This window comes from Cupressus sempervirens, chromosome 1 (genome assembly GCF_028749045.1).
Source record: "Cupressus sempervirens isolate cs-2001-9-10 chromosome 1, ASM2874904v1, whole genome shotgun sequence".
NCBI lineage: Eukaryota > Viridiplantae > Streptophyta > Pinopsida > Cupressales > Cupressaceae > Cupressus > Cupressus sempervirens.
Window position 1 is genome coordinate 635,713,029 of NC_143118.1, and position 16,399 is coordinate 635,729,427.

The 16,399-nt window shown below is 33.1% G+C and overlaps 1 protein-coding gene and 1 long non-coding RNA gene across 5 annotated transcripts in view; both read left to right on the plus strand.

Moving 5' to 3' along the window:
• Window positions 1–4,534, plus strand: part of LOC149579533 (lipid phosphate phosphatase 2-like) — a 77,496-nt gene extending 72,962 nt beyond the window's left edge. For all 3 annotated transcript variants that reach the window (XM_089833670.1, XM_089833675.1, XM_089833682.1), the window contains one exon: window positions 3,803–4,534. In XM_089833670.1, the coding sequence (XP_089689796.1) occupies window positions 3,803–4,119 (317 nt within the window). In that variant the 3' untranslated portion in view covers window positions 4,120–4,534. The remainder of the gene's footprint in view (window positions 1–3,802) is intronic.
• Window positions 4,535–5,515: 981 nt separating this feature from the next.
• Window positions 5,516–12,686, plus strand: LOC149579534 (uncharacterized). 2 transcript variants are annotated; one of them, XR_016365337.1, is made up of 3 exons: window positions 5,516–5,951; window positions 7,078–7,127; window positions 7,311–7,856. It is a non-coding gene; the product is annotated as an uncharacterized LOC149579534 (long non-coding RNA). The 2 variants fall into 2 exon arrangements; XR_016365339.1 differs by lacking the exons at window positions 7,078–7,127; window positions 7,311–7,856 and adding an exon at window positions 12,182–12,686.
• Window positions 12,687–16,399: the final 3,713 nt, after the last annotated feature.

Genomic DNA, 16,399 nt, shown 5'->3' on the forward strand with positions numbered 1-16,399 from the left:
TTGAATAGCTTTCCCAGAATACTGGAAAGACGAAAATGCTGGTATTGAACCACACAGGTACAATACAAGAAGTCAATTTGGACAGCAGGTGGAAGGAATTGGAAACAACCTAGTTGAAGCAGAGATGGGAGAAAGAATGTGAAGCCTGCCTAGGGACATGAACAACCAACATAATGATTTCCTACCAATTTTTGCCCAACAACAGCAGCAAATGTTGCAACAATTCTAGGACAAAATAATCACAGCTATGGGACAACTGAGACTTCATGGTACACAATCAAGAAGGTGTAGTAGTCAACACAATAGAAGTGAAGCTGGACATAGGAACCAAGACAGAGCAATTCCCATTGTAGTGAGGACAGTCTATATGAGGTCTAAGCATCCATTAAGTCCCACCTCTTTACCCCTTTAGATTGAAAGCGAACCATTTCTAGAGGTTTAGGAAGAAGAGACAAATTATAGATGATATTATGATGGCTCAAGATGAATGCATTCAATTTCTAATTGATGAAAGACAACTAATGAACTAAAATCAGTTCATGAACCAGCATAAGGACAACGCTAGAAACTGTCTGGAAAGGTTGGACATGAGACCTCAAGGTCAAGTTAGACAAGGCATTTAGCCTGTGGAGTACAAGAAAAACACATTTGACAAGAATGGGGGAGTGTGGATTATGATATGCAATAAATGTAAACATGCATGCGAGCATGAATATATTATGGCTCAAATGAGGTCACATTATTCATCCCAACATCACGGCAATAGTCTTACGGCACACAAACCCTGTAAGCAGCAGTCTGGACGTAGCTCCATGTCTGCAGTAATCTGTTGACTCATTTCAGAAGGTAGCGTAGTTATCATCTGGGATTCACGATTTGAGACTGGCAAGGAAATATCTTGCAGCAAGTGTTTACTACATATTCAGATCAAGCATCAGCTCCAGGAGCAGATTATACCGCAGAAGTATTTTTGGGTCTGATCTATAACAGAAGTTATCAAATCTGTAGGCCCGGGCTCATGCAGTAAAATGGTTATGCTTTGCATCCATTATTTGAAATAAAAACATTAATTGGAATCTCTGGTTGAGAATCATATACTAGTTTGATTATTTTGGTGCTCTTATTGTATGAAATAAATTTGCATTCAGTCTCATGGAAAACTCATGAAAAAATTGCCTTTTTGGTTTTAACTGGGACTTTTGCCTGCTATTGACAAAAATCTCAAGAATATTTCACTGTGCAACACACGTTTGTACATTTTGCATTATAAAATGACATTTTTGCCAACTATTGACTTAACTTGGATTTAACAGTTGGAGGGCTGTAGCATGCCAATTTCACCTATGGTGGTCCCTTTATGATAAACAAGCTGTTCAATTTGTGAAACAAGATAATCCTTGATTGTGGCTTTGACTGGTAAGATGCAGAGATTTGCAACTCGGGTTATTTTGAATTTTCTAATGATCAGATTTATCCTTGACCTATTACTTGCTTAGACTTATAGTTTGACGTGGGTTTGGGGGAACATCAAAATGGTGCTGAGGGGTAGCACCCCGTGTCGGGGTTGTAGGGTCAAGGGATAGCACTCCTTGCAGGGATCTAGATGAAGCACACAGACCTTTCATGATGGATAACAGTTTTATGTATTTTTTTAAAATCCTAGATGGGCGTGTCATAAACCAAACAAGCATTGAAATTGTTACATTATAAACAATTAACGAAAAAGGCAATGTCTCTAGGTTGAGACTCGCCTAGACTCTGTGACTGGGGGAATCCACCAGATGTTGCAGCTGAGTCTCAGACATCCTTGCTCCAGAGGTACTTTCATTAACTGGAAGTGTCCTAGCCAACACAACATATTTATGCAATTTTGCTAGACACCATGCTCATCATGCATGGCCACTAGAGAACACTCGTCACTAAATGCAAATAATTCTATGCTGCGATGTCTAGAGAGCCAATGTTTCTCAATCTTACATGTTTTATTTGGATCAATGTCCAAGTTGTTAGGACTACATGGGTATGTTATGTCAGTAAGGTGAATTTTTTTTTGAGGGCTGGGTATGTTTTGGTATATCCATATTAAAAGCATTTAAATATCATAAAATATGTTGTAGTCTAAAAAAGAATATTTGAGTTCAAAATGCCGCATATTATGTGTATGCTAAAGAAAATAACCACAAATATTTTGTTTTGATGGGGGTGGTCCATGAAACTGTTTTAGCTACCCGAACGGGAGCTGGAACCTTCGGCTGAACCTCTTCAGGTAAGGGCCAAGGATTGAGGGGTATCCACTCCACTAAATTTTCCCAGGGCACGATCTCTGCCTCATCCCTTATTTCGATGTTTGAGTCTTATACTCAGCAAGACTTGATCCATGGTTGGCTCATTAAGAACGTTTTAACCTCACCAGTGGACCAAGGGTCCATTGACACATCATTACAACAAATATTAGCAATACAGTTTCCTAATTCAATATCAAACTTGAATTTCAGGAATTGTTTGTATCCTTTGTTTAATATTAAAATAATACAATTACTATTCAGTACCATATTGGCCTTTACCTTTGCCACCTTTTAATAAGTTTCTACGGTAAATGACTTGCCTTGTGCATGACCATGTAAAACCAAAACTATTTTTTCTTTTAAAAAAACAATTGTAAGCCATGTGTTCTGTTGTCACAGAACAGGAAACATTGTAAATTCAAACAATGAAAATTGGAAAAAAAAAAAAAAAGAAATAAAAAGAGAGGTAAGTACAATTAATGAGAAAATTAAACGTGGATTATCTTCCTTGACATGCTTATGCTAGCAGCAAAGAAGACATGTGGGCTTCTTTACAATACAAGAAGGAAAACTAAAAACATAATCTCATCTTCAATTTGCCCATTCTTTCTGGTTTATGTTGAATTTCTAAAAATCAGGGTTTCTCTTGTTTGGAATTTCCTTGGAGTCACCTTGACACAGGAATGCTTCCAATTGAATCGTTTTGATATGCACAGGAATGATTCCATTTGAATTGGAATGAAAAATAGTCCACGCAATCTGAAATTATAGATGAATGGGTTCCCATTTCAATTCTGAAACAAATTGTGCCTGATATCATTTAGATTTTCAGTTAATTCTGTAGCTTAGACATGTTAATCAAGAATTTTCTCTATAACAATTGGTGATACAAAACAAAGTACGTGCTAAAAGTGATCTTGTAGCTAAAACTATGTTAAAAAAATTTTGTTGGATAAAACAAATTGCATTAGAATGTAAATTAATTTATTGCAGGCTCTGAAGTTTCTAATAGGGACCTTCCATTATTTGCTTACATGTTATATTGATTTGTAGCAAACTGCTGAAACTAGAAATTTTGAATTAATTTCATGCTTTAGCCTAATATTTTTTTTCCCTTTGGCTTTCTTGCTGAAGATTCATTAATGCACATAAACACCTAAAATATTGCTAGAATATATTGTCAGTTGGACACTTAGGTAATTAATAGCTGAGTTTGAACTAAATGCGATATATTCCTTGAGATTAAATTCTTCTATAGCAAATATGTTAGTGTAGGTTCCTACAAAATAATACAAATTTCTTTCAGGTAAGAAACTTTAAGAAGTCGTAGATTTTCAGACATTTGTCAATGCATGTGCTAGTGATGATCATGGTATTGAAAATGTGACACGCTTTACCATAGTCAGCCACAGGTCTTAAAGTGTTTTGATATAATAGTTCAATTCTAGCTGGATATTGATCTGACTAATTATGAATATGGTCTAGCTCATTTCTAAAATCTAAAACACTGTTTACAGGCATTGACCCCTATGATTACATTCAGTTCCAAATTGTCACTGATACACCTGCACAGGACGTGGAATGTAGTGGTAGGCATCTTAATGCACAACAGGGCATCCAGAATCCATATTTTACAATGAATGGAGAACAGAGAGAAGGAAGTATAAACATGTCAACCAGGGAAAATGAACAATTTTTTGATATTGAAAATGGGAGGAGTCTGAGTTCTAATGTTGAATACAAAGGAGATGTACTGAATGTTGAGAGAGAGGCGGCCGTGGGTAGATCTTCTACAGGGAGAGGATTGTACACAGAGAGGCGGCCTAGTATGTAGCAAATGAAGATTGATCTCACTACATAAATCCTCTTCAGGTAACTGCAAATCATGCATGACTTTTGACAGATTGAAGTTGACTTGCAATATCCCAGGGCTCGGAGGATCCCAGTGTAAATTATCTTTTACAGTGCTTAATCTATGTATGAGTTTTCCAAGAAGTTACTGGATCACACTGCCTAATGTTTATTGAAATATAGGTAATGTAGAATGTATTCACCAGTTAAAGTTGGTAAATCATTTTATCAACCCAAATGCAATTTAGTTGGAAACACAGGGCAGCTTATCTATATTACTACTTGCGGTTGAAGAGTTAACCCTGTAATACTGTTGCTAAACATGGTTTGCAATATGCATGCATGTAAAAGAGTTCTAGTTGTGTTCATGATCGAAATGACTGATTGCAGATTTCTAATGATGTTTGATTTGACTTTTTCAGTTTCTGGGAATCCACCTCAAAAACAGATTGTTCTTTCGTTTATTCTATAAAAATTAAAGTGATGCCTGTGTGCTAGTTAATTTCTTTAACTGGGGTTCTTCATCACCATCTCAAATACAACACTCGCAGTCTTGAACAACTTCGATTTCCAATTGCATAAATCTTAGCATTAGGGGTTCTTTACGTTTATACTCTGAGATGGTTCAATATACTCTTCACCACCACATGTAGACTTGATTTATCTGTATCAAATTTAGAATTACACTTTGCTACAAACAAGAAGGCGTAAACATCTGTGCAGACAACCTCATCTGCATGAATGCATACATCTATTTGTGAATTTTGTATTACCACAGCTGAGGATAGTACTATATGCATATAGTTTACTTAGCAAATAAGAGTAGTGATAATGTCAATTTATTTTAGGGTACAATTTCGTAAGAGACCACTAGTCCTATTTCAAACGCGACGACTGGTACAAAGCAAACAAGGGTGGTTACCGGTAAACTACTCCATGATAAGATATTAAGTGAGGTCTATTAGTTTTTTTAGATAAAGCGATTTATTGGCTATTGTCTGTGATTGACGTAGTGTATATAAGATAAAGCAACTGTTTTAAGTTGTTTTCTTACAAATGTTGGCTTTTTTCCATTAATGTTTATTTGTGATCCCATCTCAGGTTGCTTACAAGCTGATGTATCATAAGTGAGAATTTACATTAGAAGGAATTTCAAGAGTTGAATGTTTGAATTTGTATTTATAGTTCTTGTTCAATTACTTTCTTCCCATCAATATATTACTCTATATACATCCTTATGTTAGCCATGCAGAAAAGACAGCATATATATATAAACTTTGCTTCATAGCTATTAATTATTTAACTAATTTATTTTTGACAAAACAAAGCAATTATTTGAAAAAGACATTGCATGGAGAGTAAGCTAAGGTGGTGTTTGATATAAGTATAATATTATTATGTGTGTCATTGTTTTTAGTTTAATTATAATTATGATGCATGCCATATTTTTTATTAGTTTATTTTTAAAATGGATGATAAATATGAAGAAGAAATTTTGGAGAAGTTAAGGAAGAAATTGGATGATAAATATGAAATTAAATATCTAATGAGTAAGACTTCTTTTTAGGAAATATTCTTTGAGAATGGTTGGAGAAATCTTTGAACATATAGAAATGTTCAATATGTTGGTGATTTACTTCACAATAGTTCGGGGTGAAGATGATAAATATGAAATTAAATATCTAATGAATAAGACCTCTTTTTAGGAAATATTCTTTGAGAATGGTTGGAGAAATCTTTGAACATATAGAAATGTTCAATATGTTGGTGATTTACTTCACAATAGTTCGGGGTGAAGATGAATGAAGAGGGAAGGTGTGTAATACTCGTCCTTTGCTATCATTGTAGACTTACCCTAGTTGTTAAAGTTCTATATGACTCTTCTATAAATGTGTTAACTCTTATTTGATATGTGAAATGTAATACTTTGGTATGTTTAGTAATTGATTATGTCAAGTTGTAACAATTTAATACTTACGGTGATGATGGTTCAATTGCTCATAGTTAGTTAATGAAATTACTTTTAGGATGATGTCATATGATGTGTCTTAGAAAGATGTTTATTATATCCTCATTTTGATGAGATGTTCATGTTAGAATATGATGTTATTTATATTTAAGATTTAGTATTATACTTATCCGATACTTGCATCAGTATGGTGTGTGTGTGTGTGTGTGTGTGTGTGTCCGTTTTACATTTATGTTTAACATGTCTGATAGGGAGGGAGTCGTAGTCACTTGCTAGTTAGGATCTACACGATATACCACTCCTCGTCATTGTCTGTTTAGCTTAGATATATATGCACATGTACATGCTTGTCTTTTATACAAGTTTATAGATACCGAACATCAAGTTCTTGAATTGCCAAGATGAGTGCACCCTAATGCAATAACTCGGTGGTAAGCATTGAGAGATAATGTTCAGGTTCAATCTCAACCATAGCCTAATTACTTGTTCTAAGGTGGACTTGTATCTGATTGTCTACCCTTTTCAAATCCATGAGTTTATCTTTGCTTGTGTTGTTTGATTTTTGAGTTTTAGTCAATGATTTGTAATGTTGCTTTTATGTGATCTGACTATGTGATTTAGTTGGTAAATGATTTAATTATAATATTTGGGTTAATCATATAATATTGAGAATTATTAAATATTATTCGATTAAAAAAATTAAATATGAGAATATTTATTAATTGAAAACTAATTAAATGTGTTTTAATTTTAAAGACTTAATTTGGGAGTGTAATTTGGAAAATTGGTTAAAGAGAAATTAGAAATATGATGATCTACTTGGTTAAGAGTAATAAGAATTACTAGATCCACCTTGTGAAAGGATTTATAGAATACAATTAAGTGCGTACTTTGTTAGGAGTTTCTACAAAGGACTGTTAGGTCCACCTTATTGAAGGATTTATGATTGATGCATCTGTTATGGTGAATCAGTGAATTGATCGTTGATATTCAACTCTAATTGTTGATGAAGATCCTTCGAAGTAAGCTGATCACTTGATTGTGATAGATAAGTCTTTGCCTTTCCTTATGCTGCTTCTAGCCTTCTAAATATTCTACTCTTTCGTATTCGCTTGTAGACAATGTTCTTCAAGTCATAGTATTTCTTCTATATATCATTTGGATAAACAAAATGCCTTATATCCATCCTAATAATTCCATTATAGGTTGGCTACAACATAAATAGATCCAAAACAATAATCAAGTTGGCTCACTGCTGTAACTTGGGTCCAATGGCTTACTTGGGCGATACTGCAGAATCTCGGGCAACACTGTCACCTTGGCTAACTCTGGCACCCAGTTGATACTGGATGCTCGGTTCATATTGATCACTTGGCAATCATTGTTGGCTCAGTTCACACAACTCTGTCTGCTTGGTTATCATCTTGAAACAAGAATACTCTGCTGACTTGGTTTACACTAGAGCTCAGTAGATATTGTCAACTCGGTTGACACTACAACTCGGTGGGAATTGTCAACTTGGTTGACTCAACTTCATTCATACTACGTTAACAATGTTAGCTTGATTCATTCACGAGCTTGGTTCACACCGTTGTCTGATAGCTCGATCACTATTGACTTCACATAATGACTAAGTGTTTTGGCACTAATTGACAATATGTCTTCCCATTAGATTAACAATCTCTGCCTTTGGCATTAGTGAAAAAACACTTATCATTCTCAAAATCTAAAATCTAAATTCTTTAGTCAAATTCCCCCTTTGAGTATGCCCTGTTTTGTAGCAGTGAAGACTTTGCAACTCGGTTTGAACTGAAAATTTCATTTTTGATTTTTCAAAATTGTTTTTGTATGTCTACTTTTACATATCATGTTGCTGTACATATTTCATTTATTCTATACATACTTTACCCCTTTATATGCATATTATTTTTCCCTTACACACTCTACCCCTTGTTTTTGTTACAAATGCCAAAAAAAATTCAAGGTTATGCCAAACTGAGAAAGAAAATCATGATGTACTTTCTAAATCAAAGATAGTGTCTTATCCCAGTTATCTTGAAGCACCTTTAGTATGTGTAGATCAATTTGAAGCTCTGTTGATAACTCCAACGTGTGATCTGCCACTGAAAGGTTTGTGTCCCGAACTAATGTCTTTGTATGATCTATTCTTTTCTACATAATATCCATGTGGGAAAGCATCATACTTTGTATATCTACTAATGTTTCCCTTATTCTGGCTTCTTCTCTAAATAGATTTGCTTGAATATCTGTCAAAAATCTAGTTTTTGCAAAATGATTTGAACTAGAGCTTGGGTTTACTGCCAATTGATTTGCACTATCCTACAAGTCCATATCAATCTTGACCGGTTTATCTTTTATTTCCTTGGTGAAATTGGTGGTCTCACTCAACTTTACAAATAGAGACAACATTATTCACAATATTGTCTAAAGCATAAATCAAAGTAGACAATTCTACCTGATCTATGGCTATTTTCTGTGCTATATTCTTCAACACTTTATTCTCAAACTTCCTTATATCAGATTCTTAATTTTAGGGCCCCATTAATGCTCCATACTTGGGTAGATGAAAGAGGCTCAATTTGGTCTTCAAACCTTGAATGCATCTTGAAGCTTGACTAATACTAACTGACCATACTTGATTGAGTCAATGACTCGGTTGAGTCTGTCCTTGCTCGATTAGATCTAAGGAGTAACGTGGTTAGGATTAACAGTTGGTTAGGCCTAAGGAGTGACTTGATTAGAACTAACAATTCGATCAAGTTTGAGACTTTCCTCTGTCCAAGTGCATCTGATATGTTGATTTGGACTATCTTGCTTGGATGACTGGAATTGATGTAGAATATGAATTTGTTTACAGCTCCAGTCGTCTCCTTGCATGCTTATGCAAAGATGATTGAGTCACCCAATTCAATACCTTGGGTATCAATAACCTCATTGTTTTCACTTGAATTCTTTGGAGATTTCCTCACCCATTGCTGCTTCATTTGAGCCCTGATGTTATTAGCCTTTGATTTATTTTCATCTTCAACTATAGCTCTATTCACATAGTTCTTTTCTAGATGACCAAGTTCCTTGCATATATAACATCTTTTGGTAGGATTCTTTTTTCTAAACTGAGTCCTCATGCAGTTAGCTCCAATGTGTCCATATTCTCCACATAGATAACATTTGCACCAAGTGTTGTAATCCTAACCAAAGATTGCTTTAGCAAGTTGTTTAGTAAGATTCTAATTCTTGGTTATACACTTTGAGGATTTGTGACCTTGTTTGATGCATGTGAAACATTTCCCTTCAAACTTAGTTTTCTATGTGCATTTACTAGCCTATGTCCATGTTTGTTACAACTGTACCATTTACCATTAAACTTTGAAATTCCATTGCTCCAACATTTGTTTGATGTATGCCTTGTCTTTCCACAATGATTACATGTAGGTCTTTTACTATTTTGAGCTCTTTGCTATGATGATTCTCCTTGTTCAGTGTAGCCTAATACTGTCTTTCCCTTTTGTCTATTTTGAGATAGCTCAACTAACTGATCCATGCTATCGTGTGATCTCATCATTCTTTCATTAATTTCTTTTTCTGTTCTAAGATCATTTATGAGTCTTTCTTTTTTTGTCCTTAGATTGATGACTTCTTGATTTGTACTATTCAACTGATTTACCATATCTGCCTGTTGTAGTGAGAGATGGTGGATTTCATTGTCCTTTTCTTCTAACCTAGTGTGAGTAATTTTCTGCCTTCTTCTACCATATTTTTATCATTTTTAGCTTGATTCTTCTATTCCATGACTTCACATATCCTGATTGAATGAATCTTGTGTTCTCTTTTCAATTTTCTAACTTCTTGTAGAATATGGTTCCTTCCAAGTGGATTTTTTATAGCTGCATTTGCTTCATCTGAGCTTCTCTCTCCACAAATATCTTCAATTCTTTCTTCCATGTATAGATTGTCATTCATTTGTGTTGCCAATTGTTTTCTTCTTTTCAAGGATTGAGAGAGTTGATTCTTCATTTTCTTGATTTGTTCTATGGCCACATGTAGATCCTACTTTTCATTTTCAATGGCTTTCTCTAGCTTGTATGCTAAAACTTCTGATAAGAGAACCTTGCTTTGAGACTAATTGTTAGAAATGTAATGCAAGCTAGGTGACTGAGAAGGGGGAGGGGGTGAATTAGGAACCACTTAAAAATTCATTCACTTAATCCACTTTTTAAAGTTAATTAATCTACTTGCACGCATGAAACATAAAACAAGAAAGTAGCAACACCATGACACAATATTTGGTAACCTAGAACCCTTCAATTAGAAGCTAAAACTAGGGTGAGGATGACACTCACAATGCTTTACTACTGTAGTAATAAAGTTGGCCTGTTACGGCTTACAATTGATCACTTCTGGTGATCTACTCAGTTAAGAGTAATAAGGTCTGCTAGGTCCACCTTGTGAAAGGATTTATACAATATAATTAAGTATGTACTCTATTAGGAGTTTCTGCAAAGGACACCCTATTAAAGGATTTAGGATTGATGCACCTGTTAGGATGAATCAGTGAATTGATCTTTGATATGCAACTATGATTGTTGTTGAAGGTCCTTCAAAGTAAACTGATCACCTGATTGTGATAGACGAGTCTCTACCTTATGTTGCTTGTAGCCTTTTAAATATTTTGCTTTTCCATATTCGCTTGTAAACAATGTTCTTCAACTCATAGTATTTCTTCTATATATCATTTAGATAAATAAAATATCTTATATCCATCCAAATAATTTCATTATAGGTTGGCTATAACATAAATAGTTCCAAAATAAGAATCAAGTCGGCTTAGTGTTGTAACTCGGGCCTAATGGCTCACTCAAGTGATATTGTAGATACTCAGGAAACATTGTCACCTTGGCTAACTCTGACACTCGGTTGATACCGAATGCTTGGTTCATATTGATCACTTGACAAACACTGTTGGCTTGGTTCACATTGCTTTGTCTGCTTGGTTATCATCTTGAAATAAGAATACTCTACTGACTTGGTTTACATTGGAGCTCAATGGATACTATCAACTTGGTTGACACTACAACTCTGTGGGAATTGTCAACTCAGTTGACATTGCAACTCGATTGACTTAGTTTCATTCATACTTGGTTAACATTGTTAGCTTGATTCATTCATGAGCTCAGTTAACATTGTTATCTAGTAGTTTGGTCACTACTGACTTCCCATAATGACTAAGTATTTTGACACTAGTTGACAATATGTCTTGCCATTAGATTAACAATTTAATTAATTAGAAATTAATTAAATGTGTTTTAGTTTAAAAGATTTAATATAAAAGTCTAAATTAAGATATTGGATAAAAAGGGATTTAATTATTAGAGTTCATATAGTGTTATTGTAATTCTTTAGTTAATAATTAAATTAGAGTTACATTTAAATAATCAACTTTAATTATTATTATTAATTCAAATAATAAAATTATGCTTTTTATAACACTTGAACAATTTAATAAATTAGAAAAAAAGAATTAAAATAATATTTTAATTAAATAATTCTTTGAGTGTGCATGAAAAAGATTAAACAATTAATATTTTTAATAAAGTTGGTAGCTTTTAAAATATTGGAGAACATAAACCCTAGTTAGGGTTATGGTTCTTTATTAGAGGGTTTGTAATTCATTTGGGGGACACAGGTTTTGGGGAGCAAATTTTGGAATGGAAGCAAAAGAATTATTGGAAGGTTTGAGGGTTTTGGATTTTCACCAAATCTTTCCGATTAGTAGCAACATATTAAGGCAGGGTTTGAAAACCATGGTAGTAAATTTGTTTTAAAAAATCTATATTCTTCATGTCCTTTTATGATGGTTATTTGATTGGATGTCATGATGTATTTTATAATTCAAATTGAGATTTATTTTATGATATTTCTTATGATGAGCATTGATAAGAACTTGGATTTTGATAACTAATGTTATTTTCGAGTTTTCTTTTAAGAAACAAAATTCAATCAGTATTACTTTTGTAGTATGGGACATAATTGTGGTTTGTGGTTTGTGGTATTTTAGGTGCATGTCTATGAGAGTGGCTTGTGATGGGGGTCGAGACCCAAAGTGGCTGTCAGCGTAACTCATTGTAAGTTGTGTAATAAGTGATAACATAATAATTACAAATCTTACCTCACCATGCCTTGAGATAAATTAAAAAGATAAGTTAGAGATTTTATCTCATCCATGCCTTGAATTCTTGTATAGGCTAAGGATGAGATTGTGATGATACTCTGAGAGATATGACTAGTTTCCTCGTCTTCATGAGAGGGTATTTTGGTTTTGCATAGAGTCACTAATGGGCTAGGGTCTTGAGAGATTGCCAAAATAACCTCAAATTTGGCTCATGTGATGACAATCCATAGTATGTAGCTTGAGTCTCCTTCGTGTTTTCTTTATATTTACCTCTTGTGGTGTACTTGTTGGATGTTTCTTTTGATGGTCTATTTATTGTGAGTTGTTACTTATTGATTATATGTCATTTACTGTTGACAATTGAATTTTATTGATGAGTATCACTTATTCATTGGTGGTGTTTTATTTTTGGTGATTTACTTTCAATAGTGACAAGTGGTTATCTATTGTTGAATAGAAAGAAAAAGGGAATGGATTGAAAGGATGATATGAGGGGGAATATAAGACCCATCCTTAACCCAAATTTCCAAAAGGAAAGATCCAAATTGATCAATCACAAGGACGTGATCAATATACAAATGAATCAATCAATGGAGAATATGAAGAAAGGAGGAAATCCCATAATCCACAATAGAAAGTGTGTGCTTGAAATCTAGAATGAATAGAAGACAAATACTAACCTTAAAATAGGGCGAATCTGGAAAATGTTGATTTTTGATGTCTGTGCACAGTTTCGAGGAATTTCGCAACCTATTTTGGACTGAAAATGTTGAGACGATGAAAACCCATAAATATTGTCCTTTTGAAGGTAGGTCAACCTAGATCCTGTAGTGCCTGCCCCTAGTTCGCATTTTGATATCATTGTTGAACTCTTTTAGGACTAGTTTTATGTTGATGGTTAGCAACATTGTTTTGAGATTATCAGATATTCTGCTATGGATTCAGCTTATTATGTGATGAGATTACTTAGACTCTACATTTCATGTATGAATGATGATTATTTCTAGTGTTCGCAATTATTGATGATGATCATTACATTGCTTCCAGTTATTAATGATGATTAGTAAGATGAATTATTATCATATGTGTTTTATTATGGATACTTACCCCATACTTGCATGTGTATGGTGTGCGTGTTTGCTTTTGTATGGCATGTCTGATGTGGTTAAGGAAGGGAGTCGTAGTCACCTGCTAGTCGGGATCTACACGATGCACCACTTCCTGCCATTGCCTATTTAGTTTAGTATACATTGTGCTTGTACATGCATGCTTTTCATGTAGGTTGCAGGTACCGGGTATCGACTTCCCTGAATTGCCAGGATGAGCGTACCTTAGAGAGGGGAGATAAATTCTCAAGTCCAAATCCCAACCCCTTAAGCCATTTGTTCTAATTGAAAAATTAGGACAAGTATCTGAGTTGAGTAGCCTCCGAATATGTCGGATGACATAATTCGTGATATTAACCCTTGGTTTGATTTTGTATGTATTTTGGCTATGATGGATTTTCGTATTTTTACCTTATGAGTCTTTGATGTATTTTCTATTAATTAAGCCTAATTAAAAGATTTAATTAATGGTTTAATTTAATGAAAAATTAATATGATATTTTAATATTTATTTTATTTAATTAATTGGGAAATTAATTAAATAAAATAATTAAATTTGAAAATAAAAGTTAAAAGTTTAAATTTGGAATGTGACAATATTTATTTTAATAATAATAATATATTTGGAGTTCATTTTTAAATGAATGTTTAAATAATATTATTATTAAAGCTAATAAATATTTTAGCAATTAAGTTTTGGAAAATGAAATTTAAAAGTGGAAAATATATTTAAAATTATTAAAAGATTCTAAATCCCATGTGATTAAAATATAAATATATTAAGATTGCAAAATGGAATTATAAAAGTTAGTGCATGAGATTTAATAAATAAATAAATTAAATTGAAAAGAGTAAATTAAATATTATATTAATTAATGTGTATTATTTTAATATTTGCTCACATAGAAGTTGGCAAATTCTCGAGAGTTGTCATGTAGACAACACTGGAGTTTGCACTCTAAGTTTGCATAAGTTGTCTACACTTAGGAGTTAGCGTTTTTATTTGAGCACATGGTGTCTACAACCTTAAGACTTATCTAGAAGGTTGGAGAAGGCCCAAGCTTGGTTGTCATGCTTATCTTCTAGTTGTCTCTAGAGACACTCTAGATGCATCTTAGAGACCTTTAAATAGAGGCTCTCCTAGTGTGTTTGGACAAGCTTTATGGAAGCTTTATGGAAGCTTTATGGAAGCCTTATAGAAGCTTAATGGAAGGGAAGTAGAAGCTGAATGGAAGCTGCAAATTACAAGCTCATTTTCTTCTTCATATGCTCATATGTTCCTACATGCTACTATGCTCCTTCTAGCATTTCTGGTCACTTGGAGGATTCGATTGGCTTGGATCTTGAAGGAATCGCGGATGATGGAAAAGAAAGGGATTTTCTATGGACTTCTGAGGCATGGCGGATTAGCATCAGTGTCCAGGTGCACTCGTGATATTCACATATTTTCTTTGCACCATTTCTCTTCTTGTCTTCATCATGTTGTTATATGTGTCTGATTATATTCCATGAATGAATTTGCAATTGAATTGGAATCTAGATATGTATTTATTCGGTTGAGAAGGAAACATTAGAAAACCCTAGATCCAATTAAAGAGACAATAGATCTAAACGGGTTTGGGTTCGAATTAGAATTAAATTGAGAAAGGTGATTTCAAATTTATAGTTAAACCCATTGGATGAATTAATGGATATGTTTAGAAAACAATTATTTAAAGGGAACAATTCTTGCTTAAGCCTTTAAATTTGAGTATATATTTCCCTTTATAAATCTGCATATAAATAATTATATATATATTTTAAATGCAGTAATAATTGATAGCAAATTTTATATATATATATATATATATATACATACATGTACGTATATACATATATATATATATATATATACATATATACATATATGTATATATATTTGTGTAAAGTCGAAATGGAAAACTTTATTTACAAAATCTGAATTTCGCATATGGCAAAACGTTGTTTGGAAATGTTTTTAAAAAAATATATTTATTGGGGTGACCGGGCTTTACCCCGACCGCACCCCCCATCCTTATTAACCCGGCTGCGATACGTGGCAGGACTGCGAGGATCGCAGAGTACCTGCGCGATCACAGTGTACCTGCGATCCGCGGGGTACCTGCGACCCATAGGTCTCGCACGAGTACGTGCCGGCGAATTAAAAATATTGCCATCGTTTTGGGTTTGAAACATTTAAACATTCCTTAATTTATGTTATTTCATGGGTTGTGTAATATATATATATATTGACATTCAACAATTATTATATATGTATTATATTTATTATAAATGAAATTTTAATATTAACAAAATTAATCATCTTATAATATTTTAAGTCTCATGATATAAACTTAATGGTTTAATATAATTTAAATGAGAAAGATAGGAGAATTGAATGGAAATTTGAGAAAACTATATATTATTCTTCTAGAGATATTAACGTTTATTTGATATTCATTGAATGAACGATGAATCTGATATAAGTGTTGAGATTATTAATGGGATTATTATTTATTAATAATTGTTAAGGTTAGTAATTATTAATGAATGATAAGTAAAGCTAGTACAAGTATTAAGTAATTCAATTGATAAGTTATAACAATTGATTTAGGTCAAGGCGGGATTATCAGCTTAAATGACCCAATCTATATTTAGGTTTTCATTAAGATGTTATTATTATTTATAATGTAGAATATGGAAATACTAGTCACCTTTAATACAATTCGTTATTCATGATTAACAAGTTACTGTTAATTTGGACGTCAATAATTTTGGCGAGTCTAATTAATTATCAATTAATTCGATTAGATTATTTAATGATTAAAGTTTTGTAAAGACATTAGTTTTTGAATTTGAAGTATAATTGATTTTAATCAATTAATGAGATGTCAATATAATTAAATGTGATAGAGATTTAACTAGGAAATGATTATCATAAATACAAAATCGTTAAGAAAGACGAATGTAGTTATTATGG